The 22,501-nt window shown below is 33.6% G+C and overlaps 1 protein-coding gene across 1 annotated transcript in view; it reads left to right on the forward strand.

The window, feature by feature from the left end:
• Positions 1 to 22,501, forward strand: part of Ube3a (ubiquitin protein ligase E3A) — a 253,225-nt gene that overhangs the window by 199,694 nt on the left and 31,030 nt on the right. Inside the window, exon 8 of the mRNA XM_090394318.1 lies at positions 5,067 to 5,140. Coding sequence (XP_090250444.1) covers positions 5,067 to 5,140 — 74 coding nt within the window. The remainder of the gene's footprint in view (positions 1 to 5,066; positions 5,141 to 22,501) is intronic.

A 22,501-nucleotide genomic window follows, 5' to 3' on the forward strand; every position in this document is an offset into this window, starting at 1 on the left:
GTTTTAACTCCAGAAAGTCTGCTAATTTATAGTAATTGGCAAAATGCCCATTTTGTGAGAGAGAAAATAAGTTTGTGTTTGTATGCCAAGGTTTCTGTGGTTTAGCAGTTCATAAGAAAGATTCCGGTAATTGGACCACATGTTTATTAAGCTAAATGACAATAAAAAACAAACCTGACAAGTTTCGTAAGTCATTTGACTTGCATCTTCAGAGGTCAAAGGTAACTAAAAGTTTAAACACAAGAAATGAGAAATTACTCAAAATAATTCATTATATACAGTTGTGGCCATCTAACTGTTATTAAATTGAATATCCGAATGTAGATCCTTTGACCCCTGAAGATGAAGTCAAACGACTTACAAAACTTGTCGGGTTTGTTTTTTTGTCATTTAGCTTAATAAACATGTGGTCCAATTACCGGAATTTTTCTTATGAAGTTTGTGTTCATTTTTAAAAAAGCACGATGGCAGGATACCATCATAAAAATATCCCTTATGTAAAGTGCATGCTTTTACAATGGCATGATACATTATTTTGTCTTAGGTGCCAATATCAGCAGCCATTTCCAAATAAATTCATGTAACCATTCCCTGAAGTAAAATATTAATGGAACTAAAATAATTTATATGCAAGACAGAAAAGAAAATTGGGCAAAACACTACACATAGGAAATAATTTAGATAATTATTTAGCGATCACCTTAATTTTTTTTTTTTTTTTATGTATTTATTTCTTTTTTTATTTAAATCCTGCCAACAAAAGATTGAACACATGTAGCATATTTTAATGCTCTTGGTTGGCTAAGGCTAGCTGATCAAGCACGGAACTTTTTCAGGCCTCCTCTTTCTTCAGTTAGCAGGACAGGGATCTGACACTAGGTATGATATTTAATAACCTAAAGACGTAGTAAATATCCACGACTTTAATTTAATGTTACATGGTGATCAGCATTCATGTTGATAATTTATGGAGACTACAACTGTAATAAGAATAATTACTTTAATTTCCCAATGTTTGGTGATGGTCAGGTCATTATCTGGAGTATACACACACATTCATATTGATTCATATACATACAGAGAAAAGTTACATCACAATTCAAACAATATGCCAAAGTGGTGATGATTTGATCAATCTTTATTCTACTGGCCTGATCTCTAGTGGAGGAAAAAAAGCTATGTCAAAGCTATATCCTGTTCATAACATATGTATAGTTTGCATAATTTTATTTTCAGTCTTGCATATAAATTATTTTAGTTCCTTTAATATTTTACTATTTAGAGATAACCTGATAGCATAATTCTAATAAGTCAAATATTCCCAGCACTGATGATGTGATCTTTTAAATTTAAATTTCAACTAGACATTGTGATGGACAAGCACTACATGAGAGAAACAGTAACAGAGAAAAATTAATTATGTCTGTAACTTCAGGGAATGGTTACATTAATTTATTTTGGAAGTGGCTGATGATATTAGCATCTCAGACAAAATAATGCATCGTGCCATTATAAAAGTCTGGTCAGAGAACAAATTCATATTGATACTATTAATACAGCAATAGTGGTGGCTTAACCATGCTACCAGCCAAGACGTCTATAGACGTCAAGTTTATCATGGATGCAAAGTGCATATTAAAATTGTAATACCATTGATATTACATTGAAATATATGATGGATACGAAGCATATAAGGATGCATATTTGATCCATAATGGCCAGTGAGGTGGTTAATCAATAATTTAACATAAGTTTTGTTATATTAAGGCTGAGATCCTGGATTACTACAGTCCTACTTATAAATATAATGAACTCTTAGAAGAAAAAGGTGACATAGGTGGAATATATGCATCCATATTCTTGGGATATTTAGACCATTATTGTTAAGATTGAAGTGGTTGATTAGAATTTCACAGGTCTCTTTAAATTTGTGCTCATACCACATTTTACTGTGATGTAATGAACAGGTGCATTTCCAGTCAGTTCTATGTAGGATATTCAGGACATGATTAACTAATATTAATGTGTCATTTATATTCCTTTTTTTCAGATAGGAATTGTGCATTCAGTTTCACCTATATAAGACAAATTACACTGAATATAGTATACTCCAGAGTGAGCCAGGGGAGGATTTGGATCCTTGAAGGAGTTGAATAAATTCTTTAATTTTGCAGGAGGTTTAAAGGTGGCATTAAAGTTATATTTCTGTAGTATTCTGTCTATTTTATCTGATACCACTTTAATGTATGGTATAGCTACAGTTTTATTGTAATCTAGTTTATTTTTATTATTAGTTGCAGTCTTGTCAAGAATTTTGTTGATAGTATTTTTGTTATAGCCATATTTCAGGAAGGTATTGCTGATAACATTTAATTCATGCTTAAGTGCTTATTCACTGAAGCAAATCTTTAAAACCTTGTTTTTTTTTTTAATGCATTAACACGTTCGCTGCCAACTACGAGTATACTCGTAGTTGGTATATGAGCCCCACAAGCCAGCTACGAGTATACTCATATGACGCTTACCGCCGGCAACGAGATTACCCATACTGACCTTGAAGAAGTGAAATTCCTTGGCGTACAGGAACAAACTATGCCGAAGTAGCATGGCAGCGAACGTGTTAATGATACCTAGTTTTTGTGTTGGGTGGTGGTAAGAGTTTATGTGTATATATATATATATAAAGCCACCCCTATTGCTGTATTAAACATATTAATATGAATTTGTTCTCTGGCCATGCTATAAATAGAATATATCTTTGATGTAGGATTTTTCAAAGTGAATTGTCACTTTGGCATGCTGTTTGAATTGTGATGTATATACGTGATGACCTTAATATGAAGGTCAAACATTGGGAAATTAAAGTAATTATTCTTAACATGGTTGTAGTCTTCCTAATTTATTAATATGAAATATCCATGACTGCTGCAACCCATCCAGGCCTGCATGGGAATTGATTCTGCATTAGGACAGTTATAACTAATTTTCCTTAACATTAATGGCACCCTTAGTACATGGAGTTGCCACTTAGTTAATTTTCTTCTTTAAAAGAAAAAAAAAATTAGAAGAAGATGATGATGATGATTGCTACCTAGTTGCATGCATTAGTTTAATTAACCTGTTTACATTATATACATGCTCTGATAAAAAACTGGAACGATCAGTATTTGACTTGTTAAATGCAAGTTGCTCATAGCCAGAGAGAGAGAGAGAGAGCAAGCCTAATTGGTTGGGGGAGGGGGGGGGGGGTACCAGTTATCATTTTGTTGTAATACTTCCATAGTCAGAATGAACATGTCTTGTCATTCTTAGAAACTGGTCAACTACCACACAAGTGTGCTTTGGTACATTGAATTGATCAGCACATTTCACAAAGCTAAGAAATTACACACTTTATAAAACTCTTTAATAAAGTACTAGTTTCATATAAGCTCTATTGTGTACTTCTTCATATTGAGACTAAACACAAATATAAAGAAATATTTTACAAACTTATTTTTTAATTAATTCAGCACGTGATAGATGTTGAATTCAGGAATGAGATATCATGTGCACAGTTTGTTGTTACAAAACATTAGCCTAATTCATTAATGTGTAGACTCCTATGTCTGCTGTGCAGAGTTGATTTAAGATAAGGCCTTGGTTTTTGTTACACTTGGTCAGCATCATAATCATCTTGCTTACTTCCTTAAAATTAAATACATAATTATTGAATTCTATGTATGGCATTTTAATGAGTTGCCAATTGACTTGATAGTTTTCATTGGTAATGTGAAAAGCTTTTCACACTACCTGTTATGCCAGGTTGATAATTGTTAGCAAAATGGGCACTCATTAGTTGAAGAATCTCTTTGCATTTAACCCTTTGACATAAATTATTTTTAAACTCTAAATTCGTTTGAAATTGACGCGAACTTCGTAACATCTGTGATACGTCAAAATCAATTTTGGCACAATAAACAAAAGACGTGTCACAGATGTCTTTGTATGAAATTCGTTTTTTGAATTTCTTTGCCTGAATGGCAAAGAAATGGTGCTAGATGAGGAATTGGATAAGTACCAGATCAACATAATGTGGGTGACTGAAACAAAAAAAGACAAACTGCTGAGATCTTTCTAAGCAATAAATACAAAATGTTATATTCAGGCAATAACAATCAAGGAAAAGAAGGAGTAGCTACAGTATTAAACACTAAATACGAGGCTGATTTTCTTGAATAGCAGGCAATATCAAGTAGAGTGATGTGGGCAAATATCATAATGAGAAACCGGACAATGAGACTTATTTGTGCCTATGGTTCCACAGAAGGTTCTACTAAGGTAGAAGTGGAGGAATTTTTTGAGGCTTTAGAGAAAGCAACTGACACAATGATAAAGGAAAGGTTTGTCCTTGTTAGGGGATCTAAATAGCAGAGTAAGAAATGATTGTGAGACATACAAAAATATTTTGGAAAAATTTGGAGAAAAGAGCAAAGCTAATAATAATAATGGCAAATAACTGTTGGATTTCTGCTCAGGATATAGGACTGGTTATTACTAACACAATGTTCCAAAGCACAAATTCACATGGAGAGAAGAGGCAAGGAATATGAAAAGTCTCATTGACTATGATATTGTTGATAGTGATGTTTTCTCGCTGATCCGGGATACTAGAGTGTGTGCAGAGGATTTGAAATTGGAAGTGATCACTATTTAGTGTTGAGCAAAATAAAATTGAATTTTTATGTTGAAATAAAAAGTGTGTAAGAAAGTTTTAAAACGAATTAAGGTTAAGCAGCTTTCAGAAGTGAACAGTAGACTAAAATACATAATCATCATTGAATATCATCATACCAGAAAGGTATGTGGTGAGGTTGTCTGTAAGGATAGAAAAATCAGAACACCATGGTGGACGCAAGTATATATTATATTTATAATAATATATTTACATTATTTTTCTATGTATATTTATATATTTTGTTTATTATTTTATTTTACTGATGGACAGAAACCAGTTAGCCTTTCTAACTTAAGAAAGTTAATTATTAGCAATATGTTCATAAAGTTTTCATTAAATAATTTTACAGAATTTTGACTTCAATGCTTTAGAAGAGTCCACTGAATATGATGGTGGTTATACAACAGATACTCCTATTATTAAGTGAGTTAAAACTTTTTTTTTCTTCTTAAAAAAAACTTTTATTTGTGAAGTTTCTGTCTGTAAGAAGAAGAAGAAAGTGTTCTTATTTCTTTTTTCAGTTAAACTTTTTTCATGTTTGTTGTAAAACTTTTCAAATATTGCAGGATCTGTCAGTTTACCAATTCTAAGTAAAAATACTGAAATTTGCAAAATATTTGCCAATCACTGCATATACTTCACATCTGTAAGTGAGGTATGTGCATTGGATAAGTTTATAACTCTACTTATCCAACTCTACTTTCTAAGATTTTTTTTTTCCAGATTTATTTCTTTTCTGAGAAGAGGAGCAAAATCTCAAAAAATACTTAAAAGATCAGAAGGAAAATGTTGACTACCAAAACTGACAAGGGAAATGCTGATAATTTAAGCACTCATGCACACCCACATACACAAGTTTCTTTCTAGATACTACTATAAAGAAACTTGTCAAACATCCATTCAAGAAAAAAAAAAAAAAAGGTTGGGTTTTGTGCCACCAGAAAATTATTTAAATTATTTATGTGAATCATCCTTCCATATTTTGTTACTTATTAAGAGTCTAAACCCAAAGAACTGCTCCAGTCCATAGCAAAAAATATCAATATCTCTGCATATACTTTATTTAAATATTCAACAGGTATTTTATAGAAAAAATCAAAACTATACATTCTTAATATGATGTGGTGGTATCTTTTGACTGACTTGCCTTTTTACTAACATATCTTACTTTATCTTTCACCTCTTATCCCTTACCACAGTATATTTCGCTGGAGGTCCCTTATCTTTCTCAGTAACTTTTTTTTGTTGCTTCACTTTCCTCAAGCCAGAAATCAGACTGTTATATTCCAATCTTTCTATTTAACTCAAATAACCTTGGTGCCTGTTATGGCAATGTCAGTGAAGTAAAAGAAGGAGTAGTCATAGTATTCAACACAAAATACGATGCTAATCTTCTTGAATGGAAGGCAGTGTCAAGTAGAGTGATGTGGGCAAATATCAGAATGGGGAACTGGACAATGAGACTTATTTGTGCCTAAGGTCCCAAAGAAGGTTCTACTAAGATAGAAGTGGTGGTATTTTTTTGTGACTTTAGAGAAAGCAACTGACACAATGAAAAAGGAAAAGTTGGTCCTTGTTGGAGATCTAAATAGCAAAGTAGGAAATGATTGTCTGACATACAAAAATATTTTGGGAAAATTGGGAGAAAAGAGCAGAGCTAATAATAACAATCGCAAATACCTGTTGGATTTCTGCTCAGGACATGGATTGGTTATTACTAACACAATGTTCCAACATAAAAATGTGCACAAATTCACATGGAGAGAAGAGGCAAGGAATAAGAAAAGTCTCATTGCCAATGTTATTGTTGATAGTGATGTTTTCTCCCTGGTGCAAGACACCAGAGTGTACAGAGGATTTGAAATTGGAAGTGATCACATTTAGTCTTGACCAGGATAAAATGGAATTGCATATTGAAAAAAAGAACATATAAGAAAGTTCTAATGCGAATTAAAGTTGAGCAGCTCTCAAATGTGAACTGTAGACTCAAATACACAAACATTATTCAAGAAAAAATGAAAGAGTTTAAAAACAGAAACCAAACCTTGGAGATTCAGTGGCAAGCCCTGAAGAAAATACTGATTGATTCAGCCATAGAGGCATTTGGTGAGGTTGTCTGCAAGGATAGAAAAATCAGAACTTCCTGGTGGACACAGGAAGTTAAAGAGGCAGTGAAGGAAAAGAAAAAGCATATCAAAAGTTCCTGGCAAATAAGCAAGCTTGTGCTCTTAGAGAATACAGAGACAAATGTAAGAAAGCTAAACACTGTGTAAAACTAGCTAAACAAAAGTCATGGGAAGACTTTGGCAAGAACCTAGAAAATAAATATCAAGAAGGTGGCAAGATATTATGGAGGTTGTTGAAGAAGTTCAGAAATGGAGGAAAGAATGCTGTAAAAGGCATTAGGGATGATAAAGGTGACATGAAAACTGGAGAAAAAGATATCCTTGAAGTGTGGAGTAATTACTTTGAAAAATTGCTAAATGAAACAAGCAGTGATAGCAGCATAGTGGTAAAAAAAAAACACTGACCAGGCATGCAGTCGGGAATACATATCCATACTTGAAGTTAAAAAAAAAAAAGGTATTTTTGATAGCTTTTTTTACTTCAAGTATGTATGCAGCAGGAGTAGATATTTGACCAGAAATGCTCAAATATCAAGGTATAAAAGTCTTATAGTGGTTACACTTCATAGTTCAGAAGGCCTGGACAGAGCTTAAAAAAAAGTTAAAAAAAAAAAAAAAAAAGGTATTTTTGATAGCTTTTTTTACTTCAAGTATGTATGCAGCAGGAGTAGATATTTGACCAGAAATGCTCAAATATCAAGGTATAAAAGTCTTATAGTGGTTACACTTCATAGTTCAGATGGCCTGGACAGAGTGACGAATTCCAGATGATTGGAGTAGAGCTCTCATAGTACTTATATATAAAAAGGAAAATAAAACTGAATGTGAGAATTTCAGAGGTATTTGTCTGCTGAGTGTTCCTGGTAAGATATATGCAAGTATACTTGAGAAATGATTCAGAAAGATTGTGGAAGAGAAGCTAGGCGAAGAACAAGCTGGATTTCAGGCCAAATTAAGGCTGTCGGGACCAGATTTTCACTTTACGACAAATAGTTGAGAAATCATGGGAATGTAACAAAGATATGTATTTAAGTTTTGTAGATCTGGAAAAGCATATGACAAGGTGCCAAGAGAGAAGCTATTCAAAACACTACAGTTATATATGTTGTCAGTGGGGCATTATATGAAGCAATACTTAGTCTTTATTTGAGTTGTAAGTCAGTAGTTTGAATTGAATCAAGTACAGGAAGATTGTTTAATGTTAAATCTGGTGTCAGACAAGGATGTACGTTATTCCCTCCCCCCCCTGTTATTCATTACCAATATGGATCACATTAAGAAGGAAAGTGACATTAAACCGGATATCAAAATTGGAGATATTAATCTCAGCTCTTTACTCTGTGCAGATGATGTTATACTTCTAAATAAATCTGCTACAAGTATGCAAGATTCCCTGACTAAATTGAATAACTGTTGTAATAAATATGGTATGAAGGTAAGCAATAACAAGACAAAGACAATGAAAGTAGGCAGAAACATTGAAAATATCAACTGCATTGTGAATGGCGAACGTATATAAGAAGTGAAACATTTCAACTATTTAAGCATGATTTTTAGTGAAGATGGCAAGTTAAATTTTAAAATAGACAACAGAATCAACAAAACTGGTATGGTAGGAAGTCAACTGAATAAATTTATATGGAATAAGAGAGAAATTAGCCAAAACACTAAATTAGCTGTATACAAGTTAGTGTTGAAACCAATTTTAACTTATGGATCTGAGAGCTGGGTCAGAAGTAAAATACTTGGCCAAAGACTAGAGACTGCATTTATGAGAGTCCTGAAAAAGACTAGGGGCACGAACAGATGGCATCAATGGCAGTATCATATTAAAAATGAGGATATTAGGAAAGAATTTGACATGTTAGCATCTGGGAATGTGTTAGCAGAGCTAATCTCAGGTGGTATGGTCACTTAAACAGAATGTGAGAGAGGAAAGATTAGCAAAACAAGTGTTTTCTGTCAGGTTGGCAAGAAAAAGACCAAGATATAAGTGGATTGATACAATAAAAAGTGCCTTAGAAGATAGATATATAAATATAAGATCTGATAATGTTGGAATCTTGACAGTTAACAGACTGATTTGGAGTAAAATTGTAGATAGGAAGTTAGTAATGATGTAAATTTTTCATGTAGTACTATCATATGCTGCAGACCCCTTGAGAATATATATCAGGAATTTGATGATGAAGCTTGTTACTTTCATGTGCATACATTGTGACAGAGATGTTTGTCTCTGTAGTTTTGAAAATTTGTTAACTTTATCTTTAATCTTTTCACTGCTGAGAAAATAAGAGCCAAAGAAATTCTCCTTGCTAGTTGACTTAAATTTTTTTTTATATAATTTAAATAATAATAAAAAAAACTTAAGGCTGTTTTTTTGCAGTATGGTTAACAAAAATCATTGTATCTCTTGTATCTTTTGTTTCATGTTCTTCTCACCGAATACCACTGTCTTTGTTTTTTCCAAGTTTATAACAAGTCTAAATCTCTTCCGTTCTTCATTTAACAGTTTTAATGTTTTTTGTAGTTCTCTTTCGTCTTCTTCGATAATAACAATGTCATCTGCAAATCTCAGATTCTAATTCCGTGTACAGATATTCCTTTTGCATCTTCCTTCAGTTTGTCCCTTGCTCTTTATAAATGTGTGATGAAAATTCTTAGTGATATTGGGTCCCCCCATCTAGTACTTCTGCTTGTTCTAAACCAATGGCCGGCAACCTTTTTGGAGTAAAGAGCCATTTTTAAAATTATATCTGTTAAAAAAAAATTTAGGGAGCTGCACGCAGTGATGAGCAATCAATGGTCCTCGGGCTACATGCGGCCCTCTCAGGTTTTTCGTGCGGTCCACGGTGTTTGTTTTGTACGGCAGAATTAGTTTATTTTAATTAAAAATCTATTTTATGAATGTTGATTTTTACATGTGGATTTATTTGTGCAGGTTAAAATATTCAAATATACCTAAATAATGAAAAATAAATTAATACTCTCTTATCAAAGAAAAAGAAAATATTGTTTATGCTGATCGAACTGGGTATTTGATTTACTATTTAATTGCTCATCACTGCTTTAAATTTAGAAACTACATTGAAAAATATTAGAATTAAATTATTTATTCATTTTTTTTACAGTAACATGTTATCATACTTGTAAAACACAGGGGTGGGATGTTAATATGAAATTATATGATATTTTTAAATGTTAAATAATAAAACAAAGATTTCCTCCTCCTTACAAAAACATATGTATAAAATCCAATAACATACCTATTTTTTTAATTTGAAATATCTTCTTAGTGTGACTTTTGCTGTTGAACATCTTGGGATAGTTTCTCAATATGCGACAAATACATCGTAATTTTCATTTTCAAACGTGACGAAAGACTCGCATTGTTTAGTTGGTTTCTCAACTTACTTTTAATAAAATTCATGTTAGAAAATATTTGTTCACAGAAATATGTCGATACGAAAATCAATAGAAGTCCAAATGCGTATGTTTTTAACTCAATGTAAGTGTTGTATTGCAAGGGTAGATTTTTGTTTTTCCAACTCCTCCAGGTCAGCTTAAAGATTTCTAAATTTTGAATTCCACAAATCCTTGGTTTTCAGGTCCTTTAACTCATTGTTGAAATGCAGCCTCATCAATTCCAGCAAAAGGTGAAAAATTTAATTCGGTAGGATTAATTTCAAGTGGTCGCAATAAAAATGACATAGTTGCCTTGTTCTTTCTAAACTCCTGAAATTTCCCATTAAATTCAGATCACATATTTACCACAATTTCTTTGAAAAGGGTTAAATTTATGGAATTATTATCAGCTTGTTGTTGTTGATATTTCTTCAATGTAGGAAAATGTAATAATGTGCCTTTCTCTAAGTCTGTCGCAAACAAATATAATTTTAGTTCAAACGAAATCCCTTCTTCTAAAAGCAAAACTGCTGTATTTCCTTTTCCCTAGTTTTTTATTTAGTGCGTTTAAATGGGAAATCATATCCACCTTAAAGTAGAATTTTTGTAACCAATGAGTACCTTCTAACTGCATATTCAAGGTCTTTTTGTCTTAGAAACAACTTAATCTCTCCAAGGAAGGTGGCAAATCGCATCAATACCGCACCTCTGGAAAGTCATCTTATTCTCTTATGCAAAAGAAGATCGGACTATTCTCAATTGATTTCTTTAAGAAGTTCACAAAATTGCCGATGATGTAGCGATCTTGCCATTATTTTGTTAACAATTTCTACAACCAAATCCATCACTACTTTATCTCTTTTGGAAAAGTTTATGCACAGAGTATCTCTTGATGGATTATGCAGTGAAAGGAAAACATGTAATGCAAAATTGGTTTTTTAAATAAAGAAACAAAGCCATTTTTTGTACCTTTCATGCTTGGCACCCCATTGGTTGCAATAGATATTATTTTGTTAATATTAATACTCTTTTCAAGCAAATTCAATTAACAGCAGATTCAATGTCTTCTCCACGAGTTTGTCCTGTAAGTGGCAGTATATCGAGTAATTCTTCGTGAGGTCCTTGAGAGTTTACGTATCTACAAATAAGTACAATCTGTGCAATGTCCTCCACACAGTGGCGGACCGTTAACTTTGGGGGGCCCTGGACTAACACTCTTTGGGGGCCTATCCAATTAACCAAAATTAACCCTTTTAGATTTTCATTTTTATTTTCCAATACAAAAAAGTTTGAAATTTTGGCACATTTACTTCTTTCTTTTTCTCTATTTAATTGTATTTTTCGTTTTTCAGCTCCGCTTTTATATTTTCTACCACACATTTTTTAGGTATTTATTTAATCTGAAAAGATAAAAAAAAAAAAAAAACCTAAAAAAAATCCACCACCATATTACGTTGTTTAACGTTTAATGTATATTTATTTAGTATTTAATAAACTTTGCCGATACTTACCAGAAGAAACGAAACACCTGAACAGTACACTTCACCGAACAAATGACTATTTAATATTCAACTGTATATACTGTACTATACATAACCTCAAATGTCAAACGGTTAGAGCAGAAAGTATATATGTGAGAGCTACGCTAAGCTAACAAGCTTTAAATGAGCTGGACAAGCTAGACTTGCACTCCCATTCCGATGTTGCTATATTATTTGCATAACTGACAAATGACAAAGTATATTTTGATTTTACCGACAGAGCCATATTTACTGTCATTTAAAACATTGATATTTGATATTTAATTCAAATCCAATAATATTGTAAATTAACGATTTTAACGTTACCTAGGTACCGAAAAAATTTTGTATAATTTATTTTTTCTTAAATTTGTAATTTAAATTATTTTTATTTTTTGACCACAAAGGGGGGAGGTCCTGGGCTGAAGCCCATAAAGCCCATGCCTAAGTCCACCCCTGCATCCACATCGCATGATTCGTCACAGGCAATGGAGAATCCTGGTGTTGAATTTAGATTTTTTATATTTATATTTGTTATCTGCTGATTTGTTATATCTTCTGACATTTGTATAGTTCTGTCCTTTACAATCTTAGCAGATAATGGCGTGTCTTTTATTTTTGTAATTATTTCTGCTTTGTTTTTAAAATCGCAGAAGAGAAATTCAGACATTTTAATAAAACATTCTTTCATGTATTTGCCATCCGTAAAAGGTTTTCCTCAAATAACAACTTCTTGAGCGGCCACAAAACTAGCAATAGTTGTTTTTCTTGATGCTTTTATCCATTTGGAAAATAAACATTTAGTTAGTTTTACTTTGCCTTGCAGCTGTTCTACTGCATTTTTTCTTTCATCTCCCCGTGGATATGCTTTGTCAAATATATCATGTTTGTTTAAAAAATGTCTTTGTATATATTTGATTTTTTATTGTTTGAAAGCTTTTCATGGCATATTAAACATGGAAATCCTGCTGTATTTGCTACAGATGTGTAGATTTCGGTCCATTCACTTTTAAACTCCCGATTTTCTTGTTCTATCTTTCTCTTCTTTGCACATTTTAAATACTATAAAAATATTTTTATTTTGTTAAAATTTAATTTAATGTTACAATATTCATGTTACCTAACACAGTCACCAGTAAATGAAAGCACTGCAACGTCCACTACAAAACCTTGACTTATTTTAACAAAGTGAGCAGAGTTACAGACTACACCTGCACTATATACGAAGACAATGGACACGTTCAGACAGGCAAGCGCTACCATAGCGTTGCATGTGCTAGCCTAGCATGACATATTTGGTTTAATAAATTAAAAAAACATTAAACATAACTTAAGTTTAATTATTTAATTAAAACTCATGATTTTGTATTGCAAGTGTTATGTTTCTCATCATATTCATAAAATAATTAACACAATCCATCGTAGTAATTCTTACTACCGCATCATGAATCAAAGCAGGAAGATTATTTCTTTCCATTCCCAAAGACAAAACCTCTCTCATAAGTTTTATCTTCAAAAAAATGTTTTCTACGGGATTAAGCATGTATGAATGTGGTGAAAGTAATTTTAATTGGCATGAATAATTAAAACAAATATTTGACAAATCAGTGGGTTTATGAATTCTTGCATTATCCATGATAATCCAAGACGAACATAAAGAAGGATTATCACGTCTGATTTGAAAGAGTTCAAACATGAAAGTATTAAAATTTTCAGCATAGCATGTACTATTTTCAATTGTAAAATATCCTTGACTTAATGTAAAATGTCCTTGATTAAATGTAAAATGTCCTTAATTTATTGCAAATGCTATATTTAAAGTTTTTAGTTTCTAATTTAATAAATAACGTTCATTTTGCATTATTCAAAAATAGATTGTTTAATAACGAAAAGAGCCTCAATTATTCATTCAAAGAGCCGTATGCGGCTCACGAGCCACTGGTTGCTGACCCCTGTTCTAAACCATTTCCCCATATCATCACCTATTCTAACTGCTGCAACTGCATTCTGATAAATATCGTTTAATATAGATACTAGTTTTTTTATCAATTCCATAGGATTCCAGAACTGTCAGTGTCACTTTCTGGTCAATACTGTCAAATGCTTTCTGAAAATCAACAAAGCAAGTATATATGTTTTTGTTTTTTCTCCTAGCTTTCTCTGCTATTAACCTCATTGTCAAAATCTGTTGAATTATATTTCTATCCTTCCTAAATTCTGCTTGCTCATCTGCCGGGTATGCTTTCAATTGTGTTCTCAATCTTTCTGTCAATATCATCATCGTCACCTTACCAAGGTGACTTGTGAAGGCAATTGTTCTATAATTTTTACATTCTAGTTTATTTCCTTTCTTGTATAATGTCACTAATATTGTTTTCACCCACTCCTCTGGCATTTTCTCTTCTTTCCATACCATATTAAATAGTTGGTGTATTTCTGTAACCATACTTTCACCCATATTTAATCATTTCTCCAGTGATGTTATCGTTACCAGGACTCTTGTTGTGTTTTAGCCATTCTATTGCTTTTCTACCTCTCCTCTTAAAATGTTCATATCATGTTCATTACCTAGTAGTAATATCTGCTTCAATTCTTCAGTCAGTTTCCCAACGCTATCTGAATCTAGTTTTTCTTCATATAACTCACTACAGTATCTTGTCCACCGCTGTACAATTTTTTCTTTATTCATCAATACTTTGCCTTTTTTATCTTTAATTGCAGGTTGCCACTTTCTATTAATGGTTCTGATCATTTTGTATACCTCCCTTGTTTTATGCTCTCCATAGTAGTAGTCTATATTGTTACATTGGGCTTCTAACCATTTCATCTTATCCATTCTGATTGCTTTTTTCACGTCATTACACTTTCTTCTATATCGTTCCTCCATTTGTTCTGATGTATCCCTTCTTATCTTCAACATTCTTTTCTCCTGTACTAACTTCAGTGTTTCTTGTCTAATCCATTTCTTTTGGATCTTCTCTTCTTCTGGTACTGTTTCTTCAACTGCATCTTCTATCGCCTTCATTACTCTTTTCACTCTTACATTCAAGTTTTTTTCTTTCTCCACACTTTTAAGTATCTCTTCTAACATTGTTCTGTACATTCTTCCTATTTCTGCTTCACTTATTCTTGTTGCATCTCTTCTATTCTGATGTTGGGATTTATATTTCTTTTTTAATTTCAACTTGATGTTTGCAATCACTAAACTATGGTCCAAGTCTATATCCTCTCCTTGAAAAGTTCGACACTGCTGTACTGATGTTATCCATCTTCTTTTAATCATAATTCTATCAATCATGTTCTTTGTTTTCCCATCATTTGATCACACATCCATTTTTACACTCCTTTTGTTGGAATCTTGTGTTACAGATCATCATCTCGTGGTCCACAGCAAATTCTAAGAATTTTTCACCTTGTTTATTTCTTTCTCCGAAACCATATTTTCCCATGACTCTTTCCCAACTATCATTATCTATTTCAACTTTGGCATTCATTCCAATCTCCTTCAATAATTAGCACATCTTGCTTTGGTATTGTTTCTGTTTTCTCTGTGAGATCTTTGTAAAATAAGTCAATATCCTCATCTGTGCTATCAGTTGTGGGTGCATATATCTGGACTATTGATATGTTAAATGGTTTTGCCTGAAAATCTTGCCACCGTTCATTGACTGGTTTGTAGCCTAACAGTGCCTCTCGAGCTCTTTTGTTAAGAAGGAAGCCAACTCCTGCTTCATGCTTGGTGTCATATCCTTACCATATTACTTTGCATCCATTGATCTCTCCAGATGATGATGTCCATCGCATCTCCGCCAATCCTAGTATATCACACTGATATCTCTTCATTTCCTCATTAAGTAATTCTAATTTTCCTGACATCCAGAGTTTCCAGACATTCCACATTCCTACTGATAACAGTTCTGTTAGTTTCAGTTTCTGTTTGCTTTTGGTATCCCACTTTTCGATCCAACCCCGATCACTTGATTGATATAGCGGGCCTTGTTGATCTAGGCGACATCTTAGTCGGCATGTTTTACCTGTTGATCTTATAGGCATCAGATAACAATCGTGTTTTTTCTTTACAGTCAGAGCATCAATACTCATCTGACCGACCCTCCTCCTTTATCCAGGCTTGTGACTGGTATGAGACCACTAAGGATTCCATGGCGGAGTTTGAATTTAACTTGATTATTATTATTATTATACTAGCATCTCCATAAATTAAAGATGTCAAGAAATTGGCACCTTTAATTTATGGCATCTTGCTTTCATCTTTTATCCAAGTGTAAGCAAACAAAGTTTGCATGTGAAGTAACTTCATGACTGGACTACTTGTATATTGAGACTAATAACTTCACATCAATTGCCTTAGTATCCCATAATGCAATGCACATATCCTTATGGAAATGTATAATGCTATGTGAGGGATCACGACCGAGACCAATTTTGACCTTTATTGAGATGAAAAAGTAAAAGTGCTCATCATATGCTAGTTTGAATTTTAACCACATATCCCAGTTCCAGGTAACATTATTTCAATTTGGTGGAAGTCTCCATGGTCCAGAACTGATCTCTACTTGTTCCATGCAGTGGAATTTAAGTAGAACTGGATTATGATCTGACGTGTTGATGTCATGATGTTTCATGTGAATTATCATATTTATGAGGGAAGAAGAGATATAAATTCGATCAAGATGGATACCAATATCATGATTCATATACGTAAGCCTATTGTGAATCCTCCATATGTCTACTGGTTGGGCATTGTCAAGACATATTTTTAAGAGTTGCATATCCTGCTTTTCTGCTCCCGAGGTGTCCTCCTATTTTGTCTAATGTCGGGTTTTCAGTACAATTGCAGTCTCTAGCTGCTATGATGTAGTGGGCACCATATAAATACAGCTGCAATTCCTGGAAGAATTTTCATCTAACAGTTCCATTGGATGGAGCATTTGTAAACCTTATAACGCATCCACAGTATTTTTAGTCTATTGTCAAGATTGACCCTTCTGCATCCCTTTGGATATTACAGAATGACCCAAGAAGGAGGGGGTGGGACAAGAATCAGAACTCCTACTCCAGCTAAAGTTTTTATATATGCAGAAGTATGTTTCTGGGGAGAAACAGAAACTTGATATTATGGCGTGGCATAAGTTTTCATATATAGCTTCTTGTTTAACTTGTCCATTTAACGAGGCAATGCAGAAGGAAGATGCTATGATTAGTGAAGTCACTGGTAAGTCTTTAACTTCTGGATTTTGCATGAATCAGATGAGGACTTCAATCTGTGAAGAAGTAATTGTGTAGCTTGCTTCTTATAAACTGTTTTCAGCTGTCATCAACTGTTTTTTACAGTTGCTTCCCATGATTTCAATTTCATTCCTATCATTCTTGGTTTGGAAGATAGTTATTTTCTTTACATGTAGATGATAATCGTACTGAGAAAACTTTTAATCAGTGAACTTTATTATTTTTTCTTTCATTTTATCTCTTGCTTTCCATTTATTAGCATATTGGTTCTTCATAGTCCATAAACTCTCTTGAGCCTGAAGAGTCTTCATTTGACGATCTGCAACCTTCTCCGTCAATACATATTTTAATTATTTTTTTCTTTTAGATCCTTTTTTAGTACATCTTTTAATTTTTTTTGTTTATCTTCAATTTGTTTTATTAATTCATCTTTTCTTTTTGATGATCTTGTCTACATATCAAGTTTTTTCAGTTGTCTTACCTGCTTTTCTGTTTCTTCTCCAGTTTCTCCTTGTAAAACAGTTTCATGTGTTTGCATTTCATCTTGTATCTGTTCAGTTGTTATACTAGGTTCATTATTGATAATTTCAACTGATGTTGTTCCATCCATATTTGACTGGGAAAGTGACTCCTGCAGTTCTGGAATTTTGAGGTTAATTTCTGGCTGATTTGGTCACACGCTTTTTTTGGGATTTTACCAAGTATAGTTTGTTAAAGCAAAAAGAAGATCTGGGAACTCTTCTTTTTGTCTCTCTTCTGATATATATATATATATATATATATATATATATATATATATATATATATATACGGTGTTCTAATTGACTCTCTACCAGTGCTCCCACTCTTTCAGCAAAAGTTCAAAAAGGACAGGCGTTTATGTGGTGTTCAGAACTTTCGCATTTCTGACAGGGTCTGATACACTGATTAGCGATATGTCTGATCTCCATACATTTGAAGCATTTAGATTTGGGAAAGTTGTCATCCAAGCGATTGTATGAACCACAACGCAGGCACTTCCTCTGTACTCCGGGCTAGTTTACCATAACTCGGATTGTACTGATGTTGACAAAATTTAGTACAGGCATCTTCATATCCATTGTGAAGGTGACCTCACCTGTTAAACCCTTTCATATGTTACTAATTTTACCCCATTTCAAGAATGTCTGTATAAGAATATCATTACTGTTCTCTATATATGTTCCATTGGAAATCATTCGATTTTTACTGTTTTAAACTGGCTTCCCACCATTATAGGAATTACTAGACTACCTTCATAATTACCATGTAATAATTTATCTCTTGTTTTCCACATCTTTAACAACAATTAGATATTTCCTTCAGCCATATGCATGAAAGAGTAATTCTTATTAGCACAAATTACCTCTTTTAAAACCTTGGACACCCATCTCGCTTCTTTGGAATTTCATTTCCTAAAGTTCACACCCTTGGAGAAATTGGTACCATTATCTCAGGCAGGAGGAAAGAATAAGCCTCTGTGTTTGATTGTAAGAGAAAAACCTTTCAGTCATAAGACTGAGAATTAAATAATCCTGTGACATAGAAACAGTACTACACCACCAGCAAATGCTATATTTGAGATACTATAAAATAGCAGTCATGATACCAAAAGTAATCCCATAATACAGATATTAATTGCACTACTAGTATCTTGATATTTACTTTAAAAAAAGTCAGTGTTAATGAGGACAAAACCACCACTAGCACCAGTAAAATAAAATCAAAGTGTAAAACAAAGGTAAGAAAACCAAAGTACCTGTCTTGCTAAAATCTGAGATGTCATCAGTGGGAAGCAGACCTAGAAGTGATACTAAGGTTGAAGTAATGCAGAAGTCATATTTCCATATTCAAGTAGTCAAAAAGTGTCACCTCTTATTACTAAATTACTCTGGATTAGAGATAGACACTGAAAGCTTTTTTTTCACTTGGTCATACTATAAATTAAAGATACAAAGAAATTATATTCTTAGTTTCATTCTTTATCCAAGTGTAAGCAAAGAAAGTTTGCACGTGAAGTAACTTCATTACTGGGCTATTTGTATATAGAGGCATATGACTTCACATCCGTTTCCTTAGTACACCATATTGCAATGCACATATCCTTACAGACGTGACTATTTGTATATGGAAATATGACTTCTGCATTACTTCAGAACCTTAGTATCACTTCTGGATGACTCCCACTGATGAGATCTCAATAAAGGTTAGTGAAGGCATTTGACAGAGTGCCACATGATAAGCTGATATTTAAGTTGCAGCACAGGTTTGGATGTCAGGTTGGTCAACTGGATTCAGGATTGGCTGTCTGATAGGTATCAGAGAAATTGTGTATGGTGGGGCAGTTTCAAGGAGACAAAGGGTTACAATTGGGGTCCTACAGGGCTCAGTACTGGGACCTATATTGTTCAACCTTTATATCAATGACATTGTCAGTGGATTGCAGGGGGATATTCAGTTGTTTGTGGATGATGTGAAGCTGGGAAGGGTTATTAGTAATAGTGCAGACGTGGTAGTCCTGCAAGAGGATTTGAATAAGCCAGACAGATGGGCAAATGATTGGGGGCGTTGGTTTAATGTAGCAAAATATAAGGTCTTGAGGTTTGGAACACATCGATGGGATGCTGCATACTCTACTGGAGAAGCTATACTGGAGGAAGTAGGGGAGACGAGATCTGGAATTGATGAGTGATAGAAACCTGAAATTCAGGGGACATATTGTAAAGGTGGTGAAGGTAACAGAGGATTGCTGCAATAATGAGAAGGACGCTGACCTGCAGAGATAAAAGAGTTATCATTCCGTTGTATAAGACCCTGATCAGACCACACTTAGACTATTATTCTCAGATTTGGTCCCCAGGATTTGAAGGGGATAAATTTACTTTGGAAAGGGTACAAAGGATGGCTTCAGGACTGTACAATGTCAGTTATGCAGAGGATCGGCTGAAGGAATGTGGACTGCAGAGTTTGGTGGTTAGAAGGAGAGGTGATATGATTGAGACTTTTAAACTGTTGAGAGGTGGTTACAAGGTTGACAATGGGGAGTTCTTTCGCTTGGTTGAACAGCAGGAAGGAGTGATAAGGGGCCATTCCCTGGAAGTTACGAAAAGAAACTGTGAGCAAGAGGTGAGGAGTGGTTTCTTTGCATGGAGGGTGGTTGAACCATGGAATGCATTGTCTGATAGAGTGGTGAGAGTGAGAATGGTCAATGAGTTTAAGGAATGGTATGATGAACTTTTTGTTTCCTAGGAGGGGACCTCCCATGATGAGTCTTGATAAACTTGTGTTTCCTAGGAAGGACCTCTCATGATGAGTTTTGACTCCTTGGAGGCCTAAAGAATAATAATAATAATAAAAGGTTGAAACTGGTTGGGGTAGTGGCCCTTACCATAATGCATAACATTATACATGTCCGTAAGGATGTGTACATTGCATTATGGGATACTAAGGCAATCGATGTGAAGTTACTTCATGTACAAACTTTGTTTTCTTACACTTGAATAAAGGATGAAACCAAGAATATAATTTCTTGGCATCTTTTATTTATAGTACAATCATCCCCTTATCCGCAAGGGATATCTTCCAAGACACCCCACGGATAGTACCGAACCATATATATATATATATATATATATATATATACTGTTTTTTTCCTATACATACATACCTATGATAAAGTTTAATTTATAAATTAGGCACAGTAAGAGACGAAGACCGGGACATCCAAGAATCATCTATGGATAACTCGAGTGAGGAAGAACATGATGCCCCTGAGATCTTACAGGGTGAAGTGAAATGGCACTGCGAGAAATGAAGAATGGAAAGGCCCCAGGAGAAGATGGAATTATGGTAGACTTCTTAAAACTGGAAGAAGCCTTGTCATCAAACAGTTGAGTAAACTCTTCAATAAATGCCTAAAACAGAGACAAATTCCAAAAAATTGGAACAATTCACTTCTAATAATTAATTTTTAAAAAGGGCAAGAAAGGAAGAAATTAAAAACTACAGACCTATAAGCCTACTCCCCACCATATATAAAGTTTTCACAAAAATTATAAATAATAGAATAAAATCTAAACTAGAGGGAATGCAATCCTGTGAACAAGCTGGATTTAGGAAGAATTACAATACTTGGGACCATATTCACACATTAAGACAGCTCATTGAAAAATCAATTGAATACAATAAACCCTTATGTCTGGCCTATATAGACTATGTAAAAGCATTTGATTCAGTTAAAACATCTGCTACACTAAAAGCACTTGAAACTCAGGGAACTGAGAAACCATATATTGAAACACTAAAACATATTTACAATAATGCAACTTCTGTAATTAAATTATATAAAAACAGTGAAAAGTTCCCAATACAAAAAGGCATCCGGCAAGGTGACACCATATCTCCCAAATTATTTACAGCTGCACTAGAGGAAGTCTTTAGAAGCCTTGATTGGGAAACAAAAGGAATAAACATAAATGGAGAAAGGCTGCATCATCTGAAATTTGCAGATGATATTGTCCTGATAGAAGATAATCTTGAAGATCTGGAAGAAAGGCTAAATCAGCTAAATGAAGCCTCCAGAGAAATTGGATTAAAAATAAGTAGAGAAAAAATAAAAATAATGACGAATAAATATATAAACCATAGAACTATCAAAGTTGAAAACCATGAAATAGAACAAGTTACTTCATATGTATATTTGGGCCAATTGTTATCCTTTGAGGAGTGCCAAAGAAAAGAGATTGAATGAAGAATTCACCTTGGATGGATGGCTTATGGGAAAATGAGAGACATATTCAGAAATGACATCCCTATGAGTCTAAAAAGGAAAGCTTTTGACCAGTTCATACTTCCTGTCCTAACATATGGAGGAGAAACATGGACTTTAACAGAAGCCCTAAACAAAAAGCAGAGAACAACACATCGCATGAAAAGAAGTATGCTAAAAATAACATTAAGAGATAGGAAGACAAATATCTGGATAAGATCTCAAACAGGTGTCATGGATATTGTAAAATACATTAAACAGGCTAAGTGGAGATGGGCTGGCCATATTGCCAGATGCAGTGACAGGAGATGGACTAGAAAAACAATAGAGTGGAGACCAATGGATGGAGCAAGACAAAGAGGAAGACTGAGAAGAAAGTGGAGAGATGAACTGGAACAAATTACAGGAGTGAGATGGACGGGAGAGGCAGAAAATCGAGTGATCTGGAAAATCATGGGGGAGACCTTCGTCCAGCAGTGGACAGAACTAGAAGGTTGAAAAAGAAGAAGAGATTAACAACAATAACTAATAATAAAATAGAACAATTATAACAACATACTGTAATAAAAGCTATCTGAATGTGAATGGAATCTTAGCAACCTCAGTGTACGATTTTTTTTTTTTTACTTATTTATTTTATGAAGTCAAGAATTTTCACCTTTTTCATTTAAAAGGAAGCACTTTATGGCTTCTCTTTGGC

The sequence above is a fragment of the Typopeltis vanoorti genome, chromosome 6 (assembly GCF_054136105.1).
Source record: "Typopeltis vanoorti isolate ZY-2024b chromosome 6, IOZ_Tvanoo_1.0, whole genome shotgun sequence".
NCBI classification, from domain to species: Eukaryota; Metazoa; Arthropoda; class Arachnida; order Uropygi; family Thelyphonidae; genus Typopeltis; species Typopeltis vanoorti.